Source organism: Leucopleurus acutus (assembly GCF_964270905.1).
Source record: "Leucopleurus acutus genome assembly, chromosome: 2".
NCBI classification, from domain to species: domain Eukaryota; kingdom Metazoa; phylum Chordata; class Mammalia; order Artiodactyla; family Delphinidae; genus Leucopleurus; species Leucopleurus acutus.
This window is the reverse complement of record NC_139143.1, coordinates 105234964-105259213: the sequence shown is the minus strand read 5'-3', so window position 1 is coordinate 105259213 and position 24250 is coordinate 105234964. Positions and strand designations below refer to the sequence as shown.

The window sequence follows — 24250 nt, the reverse complement described above, 5'->3', positions numbered from 1 at the left end:
TTATCATTAGCATTATTATTTCTAGACACTAAACTTCATATAGTTGTTTAATATGTTGAGTAGACTGAAAGAAAGAACCAGCCCTGCCAACATTGAGCACCCTGAGCCACAGACACTGTGCTGATGTTGGAAGTACACTGAAAGATCTGCGGGCTGTGCCAAAGAGCTGCTACTCAAGGCCCCAACAAAAAATATCCAAGTTTACCTTAGCGCTGTTCTCAATTAGTCCATTTTATTAGATTTTTGATTCTCCATTTTTTTCGTATTGTCTGAACTGACTACCCTAAAACTACAAGAGATCCTTGCAGAGCATCCAGAACACCACCCGTACAAGTAATAAAGTAATAAACAAATTAAAATCAAGTCACTAAATTAAACTGTGCTTTTAAATTGGGGGGGGGGGGAGACCAACCCCAACGTTCCATACCTCTTCAACACCAGACAGTTTTGTTTTAAGTTCTCTGATGGTAGAGTCTCCTTTATATTTCCTTTCAGTGAGGTCTTTATTAGCAGATTCTAACTCAGACAATCTGTTTTGTAGCTGCTGGACGTTTCGTTGATGGAGGATTTCTAAATCTTTTTTCTGTTGTTCATGCTGCTGTTGGTATCGAACCTGTGCCTATTATATAATAAAATACAGTACCAAAATTCAAAGAAAAAAAAATACAAACATGAGATTTGAAGAAAAAAATCTTAATTATTATTCTTTATAAGATTTCCTTGCTTTTAAGAGAATCTATTTTCAATTATGGGTTTCATGAAAAAGAAAAGTCAAGAAAGTCAAATTTACCACTATCATCTTGTTCATAATTTCTTCTTCTCCTAAACCCACATGTTTAGACATAATGGTCTTCAAATTAAGGGAAGAATGATATAGGATTAAGTTAAAAAAGAAAAAAGCAAATTGCAAAATAGTATATATAGTGTGAACCTATTTCTGAGAAAACAAATGAGCAGGTACATAAGGAACATTCAGTGTTTGCTTTAAACCACATTATACTGTTTCAGTTTTTTACAACCAGTATATATGTCTTCTAATGAAAGAAACATCTAAACTTGTAAAATTGACAAGGTATTGCTCAGTCTTACATTTAGTTGTTACATTTCACCAACAATAAAATTTGAACATAGTTGTAACTCTGAAATCTCTGGTACCTCTTTGAATCATACCACTAATCTATCTTAATAATTTCTGTTGTTGGACTTGGAGGGCGTTATGCTAAATGAAATAAGTCAGAGAAAGAAAAATACTGTATGATATCACTTATATGTGGAATCTAAAAAATACAACAGACTAGTGAATAAAACAAAAAAGAAGCAGACTCACAGATACAGAGAACAAACTAGTGGTTATCAGTGAGGAGAGGGAAGGGGGAGAGGCTATATAGGGTTAGAGGATTAAAAAAGAGTTATTATGGGATTTTATAAAATTATGCATGTGAAACTTTAAAAACTGTAAAGCACTACAGAATTTAAAGAATCTTTCATTCAATAACAAATTTTAAAAATGTTAAATAATTTGTTGATGAACACTATCAAATCCTAAATACATTTAAAAAATAAAGAGTATTTTTCTCATTATGAAAGTTATACATTCTCTTAAAGGCATAAAGAAAGAAATCACAAATAACCGATGATCTCATCCAAGGAGTCATTCTAAATATTTAGGAATATTCCTTTCGAGTCATTTATACGCTTATACTGACACCACACATACACACATAACAAACATAGTTAAATTTAACAAAATGAGACCAACCTGCTTACACAATTTAATCATGCTTTTTAATCCTTTAGCATTTGCACCTCCTCACATCATTAAAAAACTCTTTGTAAATACTTTTAATAGCTGCACAATATTCTATCCCATGGCTATAACCATAATGCAATTAACCCCTGCTCTACTATGGATACTGAGTTCACAATTTTTCACAATTACAAATAAAACTATGGTTAATATTTTTGTACATAAGCATACATCCAAATTCAGATTATTTCCTTTTGATCAATTATAGGTCAAAAATATGTAAACAAATATAAAGCTTGATACTAGTTCCAAAACTGCATTCCAGAAGTGTTGTACCCATTCAAAAATTCCTACCACAAAACCAGGAGAGTGTCTCTCTCATAAAATACTTTGGGAATTTTACATAAGTATTTTAAGAATTCCTCATTTTTGGAAAACTAAAATTGAGAGAAGAAGGAAGAAAAAGAGATAAAACAGAAAAAAAGAGTCCATACAAAACTGAAAATGCAACCTTGGAAGAAAACACTCAAGGAGCAATCAAGAAAAAAATAACAATGAGCAAACTGGTACAGATGCTAACTGTAACTATCTAAGAGGGTAATTAAACACACTGAAGGCAACAGAGACCAAAGATTATAAACATAAAGAACTGGCTTTAGGGCTTCCCTGCTGGCACAGTGGTTGAGAGTCCGCCTGCCGATACAGGGGACACGGGTTCGTGCCCTGGTCCAGGAAGATCCCACATGCCACGGAGCAGCTGGGCCCGTGAGCCATGGCCGCTGAGCCTGCGTGTCCGGAGCCTGTGCTCCGCAACGGGAGAGGCCACAACAGTGAGAGGCCCGCGTACCACAAAAAAAACAAAACAAAACAAAACTGGATTTATCCCAGCGATAATCAGAATTTTGGAGCTTTTGTTTTAAAAAGTGTAATGGATAGAATTACAATATTTACATTTTCTACTTTGTTTATTTCAGGTGATTGTGATGTACACTAAAGTCTTAAAATCACTGCCCTATAGACTATCTATCAGCAGGAAGAGAAGAGTGGCTTGCTTGGTTTTAAAGTCTCAAAGGACTGATTCACAATCCTATTAGAAAATGCAGTAAGGAATGCAAACAAATCCTTCAGTCATTTTGGTGTTATAAACAAATACACTTATTATGAGACTTTTAGAACCTAACTTGTTTGAAAATAGAGGCAAAAAAAACTTTAGTGAACAATAGAAATTAATGAAATCGGGGTGGGTGGGGAGACAGTATAGAACTAATTAATGAAAGAAAAAACTGGTTCTTTAAAAATACTACAAAAAACCAGACAAACAAGTCTCATTAAAAAAAAGACATTAAGAATGTAAGAGAAATGGTATGAAGACTTTAAAAATCATAAAACAACATATAAGATATTTTACTAATACATTTAAACACAAAGATGAAATACATGGCTTTTTAAGGAAATATAACTAACATAACTCAAGAAAAAACAGAAAATCCAAAAGGACCAATAATCATGAAGGAAATCAGAAAAGAACCTAAAGAAAAATGCCTTAAAAAGGCATCAGACCCACGCACACGGCCCGCCTGAGCTGAGGTGCTAGCGGTAGCCATTCCACACTAGGAACTCCGGTCAGAAGAGCTGGGTGCAAGGCCTCTGCACGTGGCCCCCTGTGAGCAAGTGAAACCCAACTAAGCACAAAGGGAAAAAGAAACGAGTCTTAGAGCTGTGACTATTTTCAAGGCTACTGTTTTTCTCTGTGGAACACTGCCTTTGGGGCAAAACAAGGAAGAAACAGGTGATTCTAATGTGTAGCGCAGAAGGAGAACCACTGCAGGCCAGCTTCTCCTACTGTCAAGGTACTCCAGCCGTGCAGCGGACAGGGTCTTGGTGCTCCACCAGGGGGTCAGGCCTGAGCCTCTGAAGTGGAAGAGCCAAGTTCAGGACACTGGACCACCAGAGACCTCCTGGCCCCATGTAATATCAATCAGCGAGAGCTCTCCCAGAGATGTCCATCTCAACACTAAGACCCAGCTCCACTCAACAACCAGCAAGCTACAGTGCTGGACACGCCATGCCAAACAACTAGCAAGACAGGAACACAACCTCACCCATTAGCAGAGAGGCTGCCTAAAATCATACTAAGTTCACAGACACCCCAAAACACACCACCGGATGCGGTCCTTCCCACCAGAAAGACAAGATCCAGCCTCATCCACCAGAACACAGGCACCAGTCCCCTCCACCAAGAAGCCAACACAAGCCACTGAACCAACCTTACCCTCTGGGGGCTGACACCAAAAACAACAGGAACTACGAACGTGCAGCCTGCAAAAAGGAGACCCCAAACACAGTAAGTAAAGTAAAATGAGAAGACAGAGAAATATGCAACAGATGAAGGAGCAAGGTAAAAACCCACCACAACAAACAAATGAAGAGGAAACAGGCAGTCTACCTGAAAAAAAATTCAGAGTAATGATATTAAAGATGATCCAAAATCTAAAATGATAGTAAAGATGATCCAAAATCTTGGAAATAGAATGGAGAAAATACAAGAAATGTTTAACAAGGACCTAGAACAACTAAAGAGCAAGCAAACAATGATGAACAACACAATAAATGAAATTAAAAATTCTCTAGAATGAAGCACAGCAGAGTAACTTAGGCAGCAGAACAGATAAGTGACCTGGAAGATAAAATAGTGGAAATAACTACCACAGAGCAGAATAAAGAAAAAAGAATGAAAAGAACTGAGGATGGACTCAGAGACTTCTGATACCAAAACCAGACAAAGAGGTCACAAAAAAAGAAAACTACAGGCCAATATCGCTGATGAACACAGATGCAAAAATCCTCAACAAAACACTAGCAAACAGAAGCCAGCAGCACATTAAAAGGATCATACACCATGATCAAGTGGGGTTTATCTCAGGTTTACCCCAGGAGCACATTAAAAGGATCAGACATCATGATCAAGTGAGGATTTATCCCTTCATTGTACGCAAATCAATCAATGTGATACACCATATTAGCAAATGAAGGATAAAAACCATATGATAATCTCAATAGATGCAGAGAAAGCTTTCGACAAAATTCAACACCGATTTACGATAAAAACTCTCCAGAAAGTAGGCATAGAGGGAACTTACCTCAACATAATAAAGGCCAAATACGACAAACCCACAGCCAACATCGTTCTCAATGGTGAAAAACTGAAACCATTTCCACTAAGATCAGGAACAAGACAAGACTGCCAACTCTCACCGCTATTATTCAACATAGTTTTGGAAGTTTTAGTCACAGCAATCAGAGAAGAAAAAGAAATAAAAGGAATCCAAATCGGAAAAGAAGTAAAACTGTCACAGTTTGCAGATGACATGATACTATACACAGAGAATCCTAAAGATGCTACCAGAAAACTACTAGGACCAATCAATAAATTTGGTAAAGTAGCAGGATACAAAATTAATGCATAGAAATCTCTTGCATTCCTGTATACTAATGATGAAATATCTGAAAGAGAAATCAAGGAAACACTCCCATTTACCATTGCAACAAAAAAGAATAAAATACCTAGGAATAAACCTACCTAGGGAGACAAAAGACCTGTATGCAGAAAATTATAAGACACTGATGAAAGAAATTAAAGATGATACAAACAGATGGAGAGATATACTATGTTCTTGGACTGGAAGAATCAACATTGTGAAAATGACTCTACTACCCAAAGCAATCTACAGATTCAATGCAATACCAATCAAACTACCACTGGCATTTTTCACAGAACTAGAACAAAAAATTTCACAATTTGTATGGAAACACAAAAGACCTCAAATAGCCAAAGCAATCTGGAGAAAGAAAAATGGACCTGGAGGAATCAGGCTCCCTGACTTCAGACTATACTACAAAGCTACAGTAATCAAGACAGTATGGTACTGGCACAAAAACAGAAATATAGATCAATGGAACAAGACAGAAAGCCCAGCGATAAACCCATGCACGTACGGTCACCTTATCTTTGATAAAGGAGACAAGAATATACAATGGAGAAAAGACAGCCTCTTCAATAAGTGGTACTGGGAAAACTGGACAGCTATATATAAAAGAATGAAATTAGAACACTCCCTAACACCATACACAAAAATAAACTCAAAATCGATTAAAGACCTAAATGTAAGACCAGACGCTATAAAACTCTTAGAGGAAAACATAGGCAGAACACTCTATGACATAAATCACAGCAAGATCCTTTTTGACCCACCTCCTAGAGAAATTGAAATAAAAACAAAAATAAACAAATGGGACCTAATGAAACTTTAAAGCTTTTGCACAGCAAAGGAAACCATAAACAAGATGAAAATACAACCCTCAGAATGGGAGAAAATATTTGCAAACAAAGCAACTGACAAAGGATTAATCTCCCAAATATACAAGCAGCTCATGCAGCTCAATATCAAAAAAACAAACAACCCAATCCAAAAATGGGCAGAAGACCTAAATAGACATTTCTCCAAAGAACATATACAGGTTGCCAACAAACAAGTGAAAGGATGCTCAACATCACTAATCATTAGAGAAATGCAAATCAAAACTACAATGAGATATCACCTCACACCGGTCAGACTGGCCATCATCAAAAAATCTACAAACAATAAATGCTGGAGAGGGTGTGGAGAAAAGGGAATCCTCTTACACTGTTGGTGGGAATGTAAATTGACAGTCACTATGGAGAACAGTATGGAGGTTCCTTAAAAAACTAAAACTAGAACTACCATATGACCCAGCATTCCCACTACTGGACATACAATCTAAGAAAACCATAATTCAAAAAGAGTCATGTACCACAATGTTCATTGCAGCACTATTTACAATAGCCAGGACATGGTAGCAACCTAAGTGTCCATCGACAGATGAATGAATAAAGATGTGGCACATATATACAATGGAATATTACTCAGTCGTAAAAAGAAATGAAATTGAGTTATTTGTAGTAAGGTGGATGGACCTAGAGTCTGTCATACAGAGTGAAGTAAGTTAGAAAGAGAAAAACAAATACAGTATGCTAACACATATATATGGAATCTAAAAAACAAAACAAAAAAGGTTTTGAAGAACTTAGGGGCAGGACAGGAATAAAGATGCAGACTTAGAGAATGGACTTGAGGACATGGGGAGGGGGAAGGGTAAGCGGCGATGAAGTGAGAGAGTGGCACTGACATACATACATTACCAAATGTAAAATAGCTAGCTAGTGGGAAGCACCCACATAGCACAGGGAGATCAGCTCATACTTTGTGACCACCTAGAGGGGTGGGATAGGGAGGGTGGGAGGGAGACGCACGAGGGAGGGGATATGGGGATCCATGTATACATATAGCTAATTCAGTATGTTTTACAGCAGCAACTAATACAACAATGTAAAGCAATTATACTCCAATAAAGATGTTAAAAAAGAAAAATTGTCAAAAAAAAAAAAGACATCAGACCCAAATGATAAAAGGCTAATTCTATCAGGCCTTCAAGGCACAGATAATTCTTCATTATTTGACTGTTCCAAAGCATAGAGAAAACCAGAAAATGTTTTCATACCTTTCCTGACGCTAGCATAATTCTAATACCATAGTCCAAAATCCATAATTTTAATTAGCAGACTAAGACAGAGTGCAGGATAATAGTAATCTCAGACCAATCTCATGTGTGAATATATATACAAATGTCCTAAATTAAATATTAGCAAACTGCTTCAACAGGATATTAAAAATCTTTGACTAAATATTATCCTCTGAATTCAAAATTGGTTCCACTTTTGGAAATCTATTATTATCAATATTTTACTACTAAAGTGAGAAAAATGATTATTTGGTTAAATCCCCAAAAGTCACTTCATCTGACTTAGCACTCTTTGGAAGCCAGACAGAAGAAAACTTTCTCAAAAGCAGAGCAAACATCATTCCTACTGGAGAGGTATTTCAGCTATTTACCAAAAAAGATTAACTTACCAAAATTAATACCCAGAAATCTCTTGCATTTCTATACACTGACAGTGAAAGATCAGAAAAAGAAATTAAGGAATCAATCCCATTTACCATCTCATCAAAGAATAAAATACCTAGTAATAAATCTACCTAAGGAGGAAAAAGACCTGTACTCTGAAAACTATAAGATGCTGATGAAAGAATCGAAGATGACACAGATAGAAAGATATACCATGTTCTTGGATTGGAAGAATCAATATTGTCAGAATGACTATACTACCCAAGGCAATCTACAGATTCAATACAATACCAATCAAATTACCAATGGCATTTTTCATAGAACTAGAACAAAAATTTTACAATTTGTATGGAAATACAAAAGACCCCAAATAGCCAAAGCAATCCTGAGAAAGAAAAATGGAGCTTGAAGAATCCAGCTCCCTGACTTCAGACTATACTATGAAGCTACAGTCATCAAAACACTATGGTACTGGCACAAAAACAGAAATACAGATCAATGGAACAGGACAGAAAGCCCAGAAACAAACCTGCACACCTATGGTCAATTAATCTACAACAAAGGAGGTAAGAATATATAATGGAGAAATAAAAGACAGTCTCTTCAATAAGTGGTGCTGGGAAAACTGGACAGCTACATGTAAAAGAATGAAATTAGAACATTCTCTAACACCATACACAAAAATAAACTCAAAATGGATTAAAGACCTAAATGTAAGACCGGATACTATAAAACTCTTAGAGGAAAACATAGGCAGAACACTCTGTGACATAAATCACAGCAAGATCTTTTTGGATCCACCTCCTATAGTAATGAAAATAAAAGCAAAAATAAACAAATGGGACCTAATGAAACTTAAAAGCTTTTGCACAGCCAAGGAAACCATGAACAAAACAAAAAGACAACACACAGAATGGGAGAAAATATTTGCAAATGAAGCGATTAATAAGGGATTAATCTCCAAAATATACAAACAGCTCATACAGCTCAATATCAAAAAACAAACCACCCAGTCAAAAAACGGGCAGAAGACCTAAGTAGACATTTCTCCAAAGAAGACATATAGATGGTCAAAAAGCATATGAAAAGATGCTCAACATCACTAATTATTAGAGAAATGCAAATCAAAACTACAGTGAGGTATCTATCACCTCACACCAGTAACAAAAAGTCTACAAACAGTAAATGCTGGAGAGGGTGTGGAGAAAAGGGAACCCTCCAACACTGTTGGTGGGAATGTAAACTGGTACAACCACTATGGAGAGTAGTATGGAGGTTCCTTAAAAAACTAAAAATAGAGCTACCATATGACCCAGCAATCCCACTCCTGGGCATATATCTGGAGAAAACCATAATTTGAAAGGATACATGTACCCCAGTATTCACTGCAGCACTATTTACAGCAGCCAAGACATGGAAGCAACCTAAATGTCCATTGATAGAGGAATGGATAAAGAAGATGTGGTACTTATATACAAAGGAATCTTAGCCATAAAAAAGAATGAAATAATGCCATTTGCAGCAACATGGATGGACCTAAAGATTATCATACTAAGTGAAGGAAGTCAGACAAAGACAAATACCACATGATATCACTTATATGTGGAATCTTAAAAAATGATACAAATGAACTTATTTACAAAATGGAAACAGACTCACAGACTTTGAAAACAAACTTATGGTTACCAAAGGGAAAAGGAGGGGGGGTAGAGATAGATTAGGAGTTTGGGATTAACACACACACTACTATATATAAAACAGATAATCAACAAGGACCTACTGTATAGCACACAGAACTCTACTCAATAATTCTGTAATAACCTATATGGGAAAAGACTCTGAAAAAGAATGGATATACATATATATATATAACTGAAATCACCTTGCTATACACGTGGAACTAACACAATACTGTAAATCAACTGTACTTCAATATAAAATAAAAATTAAATTAAAAAGCACTGAAACAAGATAGGGATTCCACTATTATTTATCATTTCTCTGCATAGGAAAAAAATGATATAAATTTTGGAAGAGATAAATTACCATTTTGTGTAGTTTACATATCTACCAGAAAAACCTAAGAGAATCTCCAAAACTATTAGAATATGTAAATTAAAATGCAAATCTGTAAATATAACCTAGAATTAATGGGTATGACATTAATACACATTAGCAATAAACACTTAGAAATTATCACAGTAGAGGGGTGTGATATGTGGTCCCATTTATAAAGCAAAAATCTGTAAAATCTCTAGGCAAAAATATTTAACAAGAACTATAAAAGAAAAAAAGAAAGAGAAAAGGAGGTAAATGAAGAGTAAACTATAAACCTGTTTTAAACAAATAAGACCTGAATAAATGAAGAGATATTTCTCTACACTGGACAAGAAAATTCCAAGGATATCAGTTCTACCCAATAGTCCAGAAACAAGACCAAATAAATAAAGGAATTTAGTATATATTAAAGGTTGCATTTTAAACCACTGGGAAATATGGTATTTTAACAACTCACTGACTATATGCCAAAAAAAATCCATCTCATACTCCAGAAAAATATACTCCAAACAGATTAAAAAGTTAAATTCAACAAGAAAATTACAGAAGTATTAGAAGAGAATACCAGAGAATATCTTTCATAACCTTGGGGTGGCAAAGGCTTTCCAAACATAAAATGCAGCCTTATACCATAAAAATACAGATTGAAAGACTGGATGACAATCAAATAAAAAGAACTATAGGGACTTCCCTCGCGGTCCAGTGGTTAAGACTCTGCACTTTCAATGCAGGCAGCGTGGGCTCGATCCTTGGTCGGGGAACTAAGATTCTACATGCTGCACGGTGCAGCTCAAAAAATAAATAAATAAACAAAATCTTTAAAATAAATAAAATAATTTAAATTTAAGAATATAAAAATTGGGCTTCCCTGGTGGCGCAGCGGTTGAGAGTCTGCCTGCTGATGCAGGGGACACGGGTTCGTGCCCCGGTCCGGGAAGATCCCACATGCTGTGGAGCGGCTGGGCCCGTGAGCCATGGCCGCTGAGTCTGTGCGTCCGGAGCCTGTGCTCCGAAACGGGAGAGGCCACAACAGTGAGAGGCCCGCGTACCGAAAAAAAAAAAAGAATATAAAAATTAAAAAAAGAACTATATATGGCAAGAAATACTAATAAATGCAAATGACAGGCTAAAATACAATGTTTATAATATACATAGTAGGTAAAGGTATAACATCCTTACTTTACACCAGAAATGAAAAGGCAAGCCATGGACAAAAAATATTCACAGTGCATGTATCTGACAAAGGACTCAGGTCCAGAATATACAAAGAACTCCTACAAATCATTAAGAAAAACAGGGACTGCACAATTAATAAATGGGCTGAAGACTCAAATGGGCACTTCACAAGAAAATATCCAAGCGGTCTATATACATATGAAAAGGTGTTCATTATGAGGTACTACCATACACCCACTGAATGGCGGTGTGATCTGACATATCCACTTCGGAAAACTGTTTGACAGTTTCTACTAAAGCTAAACATATGCCTACACTAGAACCTAGCCATTCTAATCCTAAATATATACCCAAGAAAAATGAGTACATGTGTTCACAAAAAGACATGTACAAGAAAGTTCGTAACAGTTTAATAATAGCAAAATGTCAGAAACAATTCAAATGTCTCCCAACAGGAAAACAGATAAGTTACTGCATGTTCATATAATAGAATCCTACACAACAACAAAAAGAAACACACAAGAATATAACTGAATCTCAGAGATATTATGCTGAGTGAAGGAAGCCACACACAAATAAGTACATACTGTATGTGTCCATTTATCTAAAGTTCAAGAACAGGCAAAACCTGTTTTGAAGTGATGGGCTTCCTGTGGGAGTATGAAATGGATTGAGAAGGCACACAAGGAAACCTAAAGGGGTGGTACAATTTTCTGAATCTTAATTTGGGTGAAAGTACACATAAACTGTTATCAAGCAGTACCCTTAAAAGCAAACATTTAGTAAGGTGCAAAAAGCAAAAATAGAATTTTATATTAAAGAATAATTTAACATTAATTAAAGAAATTAATATGATATAAAAGGTATAAAATACTGTAAATCCACACTACAAAGCAGTAGAAAATGAGAGTCACACAGGGAAAGCAAAAGATATTAAAAGAAATAATCCACAGAAGAAATTAAAATGGCCAAAAGTCATATTAAAAGATACTTATCTTCACTAAAAATCTAAGAAATATAAACTAAAATTAATACTACTATAATACCTGTCCGGTAGCAGATATTAAGAAGGTTAATATTATCAGGAATATGGGGAAGTAAGTATGATCATACACTATCTTTGGGATTCCATTTGGTACAACATTTTTGGGTGGCGAATTTGCAATATCCGTTAATATTTTATATGGGTATATTGCAATCTCACTTCTAGGAATAAAAATGTTCACTGCAGTATTATTTGCAATAACCAAGATCTGAAGCATTTAAATGTCCATCAGTTAGTAAGTACTTAAATAATTTATTTTATGTCCAAGTAATGAATACTACACTCAGCTACATCTGAACTGATAAAAAAAAAAACAATATCTATGATATCAAGTTAGGTGAAAAAAAGTTACAATCAATATATCCATGAGGACCTTGTTAGCTTAGAACAAAACCAAAACTCAGGTGTGTACATATCTCCCAATTTACATATTTCTAAATTTATAAATATAAACAATTATTTATAAATTGTATATTATTTACATATATAAAGTCTGGAAAAACAAATATCAAAATGTTTATAAATTATCTCTGCGTAGTAAGATTTTTAAGGATAGACTTTTAATTTTTATATACTTCCGCACTGTTTGAAAATGTTAAAGCAAGCATGTATTACTTTTATAATTAACAAAATGACTAACGGCAATAAAATATTTTTCCGGTTCTTTTTAATATTCATACCTGCAAAGCTTTTTCCTTCTCATTTGTCAGTTCTTGAGAATGCTTATTTGACAATGTTGCTGTGTGTGATGCCCATTCATTCCGTAACTTATCTAATTCTTGGATTTTTTCTGATAATGTCTGTAGTAGAGTTCAATATGAAATATTAAAATTCTTGAATATGTTATTAGATTGGAACATGAAAATATTTGCAAAGTATATTAAAGGAGATGGAATCACAGCTTTTTAAGACATACTCAAAGCCTTTTCTTACACAGATTTTTTTGTATTTAAAGAAATCAACATTAGAATAAAAGCAATTTTAGAGTTAAAATGGTCCACAGTTTAACAATCACTGACCTTTTAGTTAAATCTGGCTCTTCGCCTCTCAATCCTCTCCTCTGGCATTAAGAAAAAAAGAAACCCAGGGTAGACCAAGTCATAAGTAGTACAGATGACCTTAAACAACACAGGTTTGAAATGCACAGGTACGCTTATACTCAGATTTTTCTTCAAGAAATATGTACTACAATACTACACAATCCACGGTTAGTTGAATCTGATGATGTGGAACCATAGATACGGAGGGCTGACTATAAACTTATGCAAGAATTTTCAACTGTGCAGGGGGCCGGTGTCCCTAACCCGTGTGTTGTTCAAGGGTCAACTGTAGTTTACTTATACACCTAAAACCTAGAAACACAGGTTCCCAAGATGGGCCACGTGGTGCAGGACAATTTTCTACCTGAAGCCATGCAGCTTATCAGATACTTTGGTCCTCAATTTCAAGGAGTAGCTATGACTGAGATGATGATAAGCCTATCAGAGGAATTAATTCTAAACTTAACAGAAGGAAGGAAGGGAAAGATTTAGAAGACAGGAACCGAAAAGCCATTTAGACAAGAGGAATGAGGTGAATTAAAGAGGAGCAGAACATATGACAGATACTACACATTATTTAATGAAGACTTGGAGAAAATGTGTCATATACTGGGGATAACAGAAATGTTTGGATAGAATAAACTATCAAGAAGAAAAAGCATCAGATTAAGACAACTGGTAGGGGAAGGGTGGCAAAAAGGAGGGGGAATTCAATGGCAGTGTGCTTTGAAAAAAAATACACAAAAGCCTAGATTTGATTCAAGAAGCAATTCAGAACCTATGTTTGGATGACTTACAAAGACAAAATGAAATTTGAATTACCTTTTGTGTGAAATTCAGTTGCCTGGTAACATCATCTAGTGATTGTGTCAATGATAATTTTTCTTCCTATTTATAAAAATAAAAGTATGCAGCTTATAATTTAATTTAATCATCTGTAGCTGTGCTACTCAAAGTGCAGCAAAGTAAGCATCAGTACCACCCTTGGAGTTTGTCAGAAATACAGAATCTCAGGCTCCACCTCAAACCTTCTGAGTTAGAATCTGCACGAGCAAGATCCCTAGAAGATTTGCCTAACCCTTAAATCTTGAGATGCACTGATCCATAGTGTTTGACTAAAAAGACTTTCTGAAAACTCTTACAAGGCATCCCAATGTTGTTTCCTTGTGCTACATACCTTATATAGTTATAGAGCACTTTCTAATCTTCAAGACACTTCCATATATTTTATCTCATTTAAGACAGCCTAGAGAGGGCACATATTTCCATACATATCTACCAGCTGATGAAACCAAGACACCAAGAGTTTAAGTGACTGCTCAAGGTCACAGAAAATCAGTAAAAATCCTGGGACCTCAGTTTCTCAATTCCTGGTCCAGTTCTATCCTGTTGTACCTTAACTAAAACAATAAAGTCAGTACATGCTATAAAAATTTCCTGGGGGCTTCCCTGGTGGTGCAGTGGTTGAGAGTCCGCCTGCCGATGCAGGGGACACGGGTTCATGCCCTGGTCCGAGAAGATTCCACATGCCGCGGAGCGGCTGGGCCCGTAAGCCATGGCCGCTGAGCCTGCGCGTCCGGAGCCTGTGCTCCGCAACAGGAGAGGCCACAACAGTGAGAGGTCTGCATACCGCAAAAAAAAAAAAAAAAAAAAAAAAAATTTCCTGTACATCTTTAAAAGAACTTTATTCAGAAAACAAAATCTAATAGCAATATAGCTTTTCAGTGGTTTATCAGAGAGCTCTGGGACTTATTTAAAAGATTAACTTAAATTTAAATCTTACCTTGCTACATTTCAAACAGTCTGCTAGAAACTTCTTTATTTCCACATCATTTCCAGGTAACAGTTTTAATGAAAGGTGTGTAAGATGCTTAAAAGGATTTGTCTCTACCACATTTAAAAAAGCAGGTGAGTTATCCAAAATAGCTTCTGGAGAAACTAACTGTAGCAAAAACCTTTGAAAACAAAGTGTCACATAACACATTTATGAGACAGTGAAACTCTCCCATTGAATCATGAGCTCTATTGGATCATCAATGATTAAAAGGATCAGAAAAGGGAGCATACTGGAATCATAGGAGCCAATATGAAAGGATTCCCAACGGTAAAACTGGATTAATTAGTGTAAACAGTAAAATGGAGATTTATCTATTGATTGAAAACAATGAATATATAAATGTCCACGAGTTCACAATGAGAAACAGATGAGGAGAAGAAAACACTAAAAACAAAAACAAATCAAAAACCCACTGAAATCACAAAAGTAACTAGAGTAACAACTCCTTACTCTGAAAACTGACAATTTAAAAGTAAGAATTGAGCATGTATCCTTTCCTGTATGAATTTTCAGAGTAATCAAATAGCTCTAATTGATAAAGGAAAGTTCTTCTTTATAGAAGAATTATATCTAATAAATATAGGAAGAATGATGGAACTGGAAAAGCATAATTTTATAGTTGCTAATTAATTCAAACAAGAATCGTCAATTGATGAAATTTATACATAAAAGGTTTGGGAGCTTTACAAGGAAAGGATCACATGTTACACTAAACAAATACAGATATATATGCACACAAAATCTTATTCTTCCCTTTTTCCAAGTTCATTACAAAAACATATACTTGAACACTAGCAACAAAACTATCAAAAAGAGAAACTAAGGAAACAATCTCATTTACAACTGCACCAAAAGGAATAAAATTTCTAGGAATAAACCTACCTAAAGAGATAAAAGACCTGTATTCAGAAAACTGTAAGACAAGACACTGATGAAAGACATCGAAGACAATACAATCAGATGGAAAGATATACCATGTTCATGCACTGAAAGAATCAATACTGTTAAAATGACCATACTACCCAAGGCAATCTTCAGATTCAATGCAATCCCTATCCAAATACCAAGGGCATTTTTCACAGAACTAGAATAAAAAAAAAGTTTTAATTTATATGGAAACACAGAAGACCCTGAATAGGCAAAACAATCTTGAGAAAGAAGAACACAGTTGGAGGAATCATACTTCCTGACTTCAGACCATACTACAAAGCTACAGTAGTCAAGACAGTAGTATTGGCACCAAAACAGACACATAGATCAATGGAACAGAACAGAGAGCCCAGAAATAAACCCACACACTTATGGTTAATTAATCTACGACAAAGGAGGCAAGAATATACGATGGGGAAAGACAGTCTCTTCAATAAGTAGTGCTGGAAAAACTGGACAGCTACATGTACAAGAACAAAACAGAAAATTCTCTAACAGCACATAAAAAAATAAAACTCAGAATGGATTAAAGACCTAAATGTAAGGCCGGAAACCATAAAACTCCTAGAAGAGAACATAGGCAGAACACTTTCTGACATAAATTGTAGAAATATTTTTTAGATCTATCTCCTAAAAGAAAAGGAAATAAAAGCAAAAATAAACAAATGGGACCTAATTAAATTTAAAAAGCTTTTGCACAATGTAAGAAAACTATCAACAAAACAAAAAGACAACCCACTGAATGGGAGAAAATATTTGCAAATGTTATGACCAATGAAGGGCTAATATCCAAAATACATAAACAGCTTATATAACTTAATATCAAAAAAACAAACAACCTGACAAAAAAATGGGAGAAGACCTGAACAGACATTTTTTCAAAGACATACCGATGGCCAAAAAGAACATGAAAAGATGCTCAACATGGCTAATCATCAGGTAAATGCAAATCAAAACCACAATGAGATATTACCTCACACCTGTCAGAATGGCTATCATCAAAAAGAACACAAATAACAAATGTTGACGAGCATGTGGAGAACAGGGAACCCTCCTACACTCTTGGTGGGAATGTAAATTAGTGCAGCCACTGTGGAAAACAGTAGGGAGGTGTCTCAAAAAACTAAAAACAGACCTACCTTATGACCCAGCAATTCCATTCCTGGGTACATATCCAAATCAAACAAAAACACTAATTCTAAAAGATACATGTACCCCAATGTTCATAGCAGCATTGTTTACAATTGCCAAGATATGGAAGCAACCTAAGTGTCCATCAACAGATGAATGGATCAAGAAGATGTGGTATATATACACAATAGAGTACAAAAAAGAATGAAATTTGTCATTTACAACAACATGGATAGACCTAGAGGGTATTATGCTAAGTGAAATAAGTCAGGAAAGACAAATACTGTATGATATCACTTACATGAGGAATCTAAAAAATACAACAAACTAGTGAATGTAACAAAAAAGAAACAGACACAGATATAGAGAACAAACTAGTGGTTACCAGTAGGTAGAGGGAAGGGGGGAGGTGCAATATAGGGGTAGCGGATTAAGAGGTACAAACTGCTATGTATAAAATAAATAAGCTACAAGGATATATTGCACAACCCAGGGAATATAGCCAATATTTTATAATAACTATAAATGGAATATAACCTTTGGAAAAAATATATATTTGATGCTGTTAAACATTTCAGGTAACTTTAATGGCTTTGCCAAAACATGAAAATTAAGGGGCAAATATTTCTGATTTTATAAATTTGAGATTTATGAACCTCTCACCACAGCTTTGAAAATAGACAGAGGTACTTATATAGAATATTTTCCCATCAAGTTGTCTTACAAAGAAGAGTCTGTCTTTAGGGAAGTTTAATGATATAGTGCTCTCCTGAGACTTACCTTGGAATTTCTTTGGCATGTTCTTGAGTACACTGCTGAAGGAGATCTATGAATTTTTGTGGGAAAGCTGAGAAGTCTATCAGAAGACCTTGCTGGAATTTTAAACTATACAGAAGACAGGAAAAGAAATTCTTTTAGAATTTTAATTACTGTATTTAATTACAAATAACATCCTGAAAGACTATTCTTTTATTTACTGAACACATATTATAATCAAGAATTAAGCTAGGGAACTTTGATTTTTATAGAGTTTATTCAATGGGAGGGAAAAGGTCAATAAATCTAGCTAAAGCTCCAAACTTCTGAGCTGTTAAGCAAAATGCTGATAATCTATCAAATATTTATTTTCAAAAACAGCCTGAATAATTACAGTATAAATAGTCCAGTGTTCCCAAAATGCCTAAATGTTTCTAATAGGTATGTGTTTCAAAGATAGTACCGATACATTCACAAAACTTAAAAATTTACTTATTCCTAGATCAAAGACCAGAAAAATAAATATAGTTACCTCTGAAAATCTTCCTCTGATATAACAAGGTTATACAGAAAAAATGGATCAGTATCATCAGTCAGACGGATAACTAAATCCTAAAAGAAAGATAGTTATTTTTAATGTTTTCAGTAGATTTGGCTTTTAGAGTAATTTCTTCCTTCTTGGAAGTGAAATCATCTAGTATTATCAACATATCACTGTTATAGTTCAGACAGCTCTGTCTTCTGGTGCTGCTGGGTTTTCATTGGTCTTTGCAGACTTTAGCATCTTAAATAGGGTTAAATATTCTGCTCCTTGAGAGCCACATGGAGTGGAAGGTGGGAAGGAAAGGGGTCTATAAAAGCTAATTAAATGCTAGGAGTTGTAAGTTGAAGAATATATCATTCTATCAGAGGCTTAAGAAAGTTTAGACCCAGCCCCTGCTGCACTATGATACCATAACAAAAGTATTCTTTACCACTGATCATATCATAATCAATTATATTTTCAGTTTCCCTCAAGTTAATTGTCTGGTATTTCCGAAGTGGTAAATACATCAGCAGAAATGACAATCATCTACCCTAGATAAGAAAGGAACATTTGTCTCTCAGGCAGAGGACAGGGGTATCAGGTGACAGGCTGCCAGGGCTTCTTCCTAAGAGCCTACCTATTCTCTCCCACTCTAAGTGGCCACTGATGTGGAACCCCATCTGTTTTCAGTTTCAAATGAAGTGAATACCTTTCATAAAGACCATTTTATCACAGCAGCTAAAGCTGATAGAAAAGTAAACAGAAATTATGTATTTCAGAGCACACTGGCACAAGGAAAACAGGACTAGCAAGATGATGGGCTAACAGAGGTTAAGATTAAGTTTCTACTTAGAAATAATATCTACTTGTGGCTACTGAGGAACCACTAGGGTCCTAGAAAAATCTAAACCACTTTTATGAGTAGAGCTGGAAAATGAAAAGGTACAGCAGGCATAGGAATAACGTGTAAGAAGTATAATATATAATCTCTACCCTAGAAAATTAGCAACCTAGGTGTTTGCTCTGCTTCAGAAGGCACTATTCTTAAAGAAGCTTCTATTTAAGTATTTCTTGAAATCCACCCCAAGATGCTATAAAAAACTGAAGCTGCTACTAACACCATTAGATCCTTGAATATGTACAGGGAAAGCTATGACAGAGAAAACAGATGTATTTCTTAGCCCTCCATTCTATATCCTCATTTCTGTTAATGACTCATACTTTTAAATCAGATTAGACTGATGTTCTAAACACCTCTCTTCAAAAGGCAAAAAGATTCAAAACTATCTCCCTGCAGTGCTTCAATTCATTCTGTTCTCACATTTACATGAAACGCCAATTCTACAGGGTAGCAATATATATTCTAGCAACTTAAAAAAGTGTAATGGGGGAATTCCCTGGAGGTCCAGTGGTTAGGACTCTGAGCTTCCACTGCAAGGGGCACGGGCACGGGTTTGATCCCTGGTGGGGTTCGATCCCTGGTCCGGGAACTAAGATCCGGCAAACCACAAGGGGTGGCCAAAAAAAAGTGCAATGGGGCAAACCTAAGGAGACTGTTGTCCCAATCCCCAATTCTTGCATGCTTTAGAAATATATGATATAATAATCTCTCAGTTGTTGTCTTAGTAGGTTCTACCACCCCAGAACTGCAAGTTATAAAATGGCCCAAAATTAAAAAGCAAGATGATATAACAAAAGATCTCACATTCTTAAAGAACAAAAATAATTATAATGTACAGAATTACCATATCTCAAAAAAAGAAAAATAATTATTTCAAAAGAAATAAATACCAACCTTTCTGTGAACTGGATTAGAAACTGATTGTAGTTCAATGCTCAGTCTAATACTCACTCTCCTGTATGAAAAGATATGCCCAACTATCAAAAACATTCACATGAAATGAATTATTACTACCATTTGTATAGCTAACATTTTCCATCTTAAGCCACAAGATCCTCCACAGGTTGTCCCTAAATTATGAACAGATGTTTGGAAAGCACCCTGGATTTGAAGTTTAAGTTCCTATTTTTCTACAAGTAAGCAATGAGGTTTTTAACCTGAGCATAAATTTTTCTCTCCTGTAAAAAGAGGTTGCCGTGAGGATTAAATGAGATAAATGATGTGGAATGCCTACTGTTAGCCTGGTATACAACCTTACTAGCCTGATTCTCAAATAACATCTACTGAAAGACAAACCATCAGTTTTATAACAATTTTTCACATTAAAAAATACCACCTGAAATGACCAAATTGATTTATGAGAGATTTCATTTGAAAATTTTAAAGTGTGAATAATATTAAAATACTTTAATGTTTACAACAAAGGAAATAAGAAAACATGTTCGCTTCCCTTATGCATACACAAAAAAATTTTTTTTCAGGTTCACAAACTACATCTAATCAATAGACTCTCTATGCAATATATCCACAGAAGTATGGTCAACAAGTTTATTATCTATCTAATCCCAGAGTAAATCTAAACCCTAAAGGGAAAAAACCATAGTGTTACACATTCTATACTGCATCTTAGAAAACCCAGTATTGAACAGAGGCATATAAATAAAGGTGCTCATAAACATTAATTAAACTGAGCAAAAATGTTTAAATAATTCAGGAAACAAAGGGGAAATGGTGAAAAACATCTCTGCACAAGTGCTTCTCAAATTATTCTGCTAGAATTAAATAACAATGGTCTTTCCCTAATGTGAAGGGAAAATAAACTAACAAATTGAATTTGTTCAAGTTTAAGTTATTCTTTTAAAGATGTTTTAAACTTTTTCCACATTCTACTACTTCTACAGAAGTACAGACAGAGTAACCGAGTGTTGATGGAAAAACTTGGTAATAGTTGACTAAGGCTAGATTCAATTGTTTAGTTTTTTTTATGCTCTGACTTGTAATTTATATTGGTTAAATACATGTCATTTTAGTTAAATTTCTTATTAAACATATGACTGGATATTAAATCTTAGTTCACATGACGAGGTTACCATAACTTGTATATTATCTAAAAAGGAACAAGGAGCACTGGTAAACACCACAAAGGTAGGAAGAATTACCTTTAAAACAAGAGAATGTTTTGTTTCTGTCTCTCTAGTATCTAAAGCAATGTATGTGAAACAGATTAAACTCCTACTCCAATTCCACTTAAATTAAGTGTTCTTGTGGGGCGGGGAGAAACTTTTCAATTCCCTAACTTATAAAAAAAAAGTGGAAAAAAAGTGTACTGAGTTAGGTTTGTGAGGGCCTTTTCAGCTCTACAATGTCATTATGTTTCATTTTCATCTTCTGAAGTTTTTTTTTGTTTTTTTTTTTTTTTGCGGTACGCGGGTCTCTCACTGTTGTGGCCTCTCCCATTGCAGAGCACAGACTCTGGACGCACAGGCTCAGCGGCCATGGCTCACGGGCCTAGCTGCTCTGCGGCATGTGGGATCCTCGCATGTGGGATCCTCCCGGACCGGGGCACGAACCCGTGTCCCCTGCATCGGCAGGCAGACTCTCAACCACTGCGCCACCAGGGAAGCCCCTTTTTAAGTTTTTTTCTAGTACATACTGCCATAGTGATATGACACTGTGGTTGATAACTTTACACTTTTAAAAGTGTGTCACACTTGATAAATTTGTAAAAACATTCAAGAAGCATCCATTAAATAAAGTATTCTCTACATAATACTGGAAGTTTTATTACTATGATAAATTTCCAATCATATTAATTATTTTGTTGCATATATTCCAAAAGCCTATATGCATTAGATGCTGGGGGGAAAAAGAGGAGGAGAAGCCCATAGATTAAAACTATTCCCCACGTTTACTTCAAAAACCTCCAGAGAAATATCTTGTAGAAAAGCATGAGCTTTCAGAGGATCTGAAATCACAAATCTTACTTCCTCCACTGTAATGGTTAATGTCATAGGAACAATATAAAACGAAGTTTAAAAAACAATTTTAAAAATGCTATTTTTCAAAATAAATGTCACATTCTGAACAATGCATAAATCTGCATAACATTCTCCCTGTCAGTTAGATTCAGCAGAACTGGATTCTAGCCCACCTCTGCCACATAGTAGCTGTGACCTTAAACTCTCAATTCAAACAAAAGCTACTCTAAGCCAGGTACTATGCTGGGTGCTAGGGATACAAACAGAAATAAACATGGTTCATGTCCTCAAATTGAGATCAGATTAAATGACTTTACCCTAAGGTTTGCTTCTGATTGTATTTTAAAGCTTCAAGAGAGAGGAGGGAATGGTTACTAGCACTTACCAATTCATTCACTACTGAGTGCCTGCTAGACACTTTGCTTATATCGTCTTATTTAACAACAATAATGCCAAGTAAATATTATCTCTGCCTTACAAAGGAAGAAGCTGAGATGCACAGAATTACAAATTTCGTTAAGGTCATACTGCAGAGCCCAAATTAGAACTCAGACTTTTCACCTACACCATGCTAATAAATGATTAAGGACAATTAATATCAACTTAGGCAACTGTGAAAAGGTCCCTATAGCAAAAGAATTTAAGACAGACCTAGAAAGTTATGAAAGAAAAAGCATTTGAGGTATCAGGAAAAAACGGAGTAAAGGTATGATATTGAGAGAGTATCAGGTACACTCGGGATAACAAGTAGTTCTGTGTGACTACTATATTGGACAGAGGAGCTCAGGGAAAAAAAAAAATGAAAAAGCAGGTTGGTGTCAAACCGTGGGCTTCAAAATTTTGCATCACTTTCCTCCAGACAGAGTTCTCTGAGCACTACCACGTCCTCAACTGAAGTCCCTTTTTCTCTATGACTTTAATTCGTTTACATTACTTCATGCATTAATCATACTTTAATAATAGCTTATGTTTACTGAATGCTCATTAAGTTCCAGGCGCTGTTCTAAACACTTTATATGTATTAACTTATTTAATACATGCTCATAATAATCCCACAGGTAGGTACTTTTATTTTTATCAATTTAAAGATGAGGCACAGAGAAGTAAGAAAAATTGTACAAAAGCAAGCTGTAAATGGTAGAACTGGAATTTAAACCCAGACAGGGACTTCCCTGGTGGTCCAGTGGTTAAGAATCTGCCTTCCAATGCAGGGGACATGGGTTAGATCCCTGGTCAGGGAACTAAGATCCCACATACCGCGGGGCAACGGAGACCACACGCCACAACTAGAGAGCCCGCATGCTGCAACTATAGAGCCCATGAGCCACAACTAGACAGCCCGTGTGCCACAACCAAGACCCAACGTAGCCAAAAAATAAATTAAAAAAAAATAAAATAAAATAAACCCAGAAAATGTGGCTCCATAACCTGAACTATTTTTTTAATGTACAAAACAGAGGGATTATATATCCTTTTTTTAATTGAACTATAGTTAATTTACAATGTTGTGTTAATTTCTGCTGTACAGCAAAGTGATTCAGTGATAAATATACATATTTTTTCATATTCTTTTCCATTATGGTTTATCATGGGATATTGAATATAGTTCCCTGTGCTATACAGTAAGACCTTGTTGTTTATCAGAGCCTGAACTCTTAACCAGTGCTATGCTGCCTCTCAAAGGAAGATATTTTTGTTTCCCCTGTTAAAGTGTGAGTTCCTTGAGGGCTAGAATGAAAATTGTTTTTTTGCTCTTGCTACCGTTGGAGGAAGGTGGTGAGGAGGAAGGGAGCTTCTCAGCACCTAGGACAGTGCCTGGTACACAGTAGGCATTCATAAATACTTGTTGAGCTGAACTGGCCTTGAATACTTTTAACTAGAGTCTGGACTGTTTTTCCTATAAGTCAAGGGTCAGCAAACTTTAGTTGTAAAAGGCCAGATAGTAAATATTTTAGGCTTTGCAGGCTATAAGATCTGTCACATTTATTCATTTCTGCCCTTATACCACAAAAGCAGCAACAGACAATTCTTAAACAAATGAGAATAGCTAAATTTAATAAAACTTTATTTACAAAAAAAGGTAGTGGGCTATCTGGCCCACGGGCTCTAGTTTTCTGACCCCTGCTATAGGTGATACGAA

General features: G+C 35.4%; 1 protein-coding gene across 1 annotated transcript in view; it reads right to left on the bottom strand.

Annotated features, from left to right (window-relative positions):
- Nucleotides 1-24250, bottom strand: part of SASS6 (SAS-6 centriolar assembly protein) — a 50625-nt gene that overhangs the window by 24757 nt on the left and 1618 nt on the right. Inside the window, exons 2-8 of the mRNA XM_082834504.1 lie at nucleotides 20027-20087; nucleotides 18238-18317; nucleotides 17730-17834; nucleotides 14835-15006; nucleotides 13874-13939; nucleotides 12692-12811; nucleotides 428-619 (exon numbers count right to left, since the gene is read on the bottom strand). Coding sequence (XP_082690630.1) covers nucleotides 428-619; nucleotides 12692-12811; nucleotides 13874-13939; nucleotides 14835-15006; nucleotides 17730-17834; nucleotides 18238-18317; nucleotides 20027-20087 — 796 coding nt within the window. The remainder of the gene's footprint in view (nucleotides 1-427; nucleotides 620-12691; nucleotides 12812-13873; nucleotides 13940-14834; nucleotides 15007-17729; nucleotides 17835-18237; nucleotides 18318-20026; nucleotides 20088-24250) is intronic.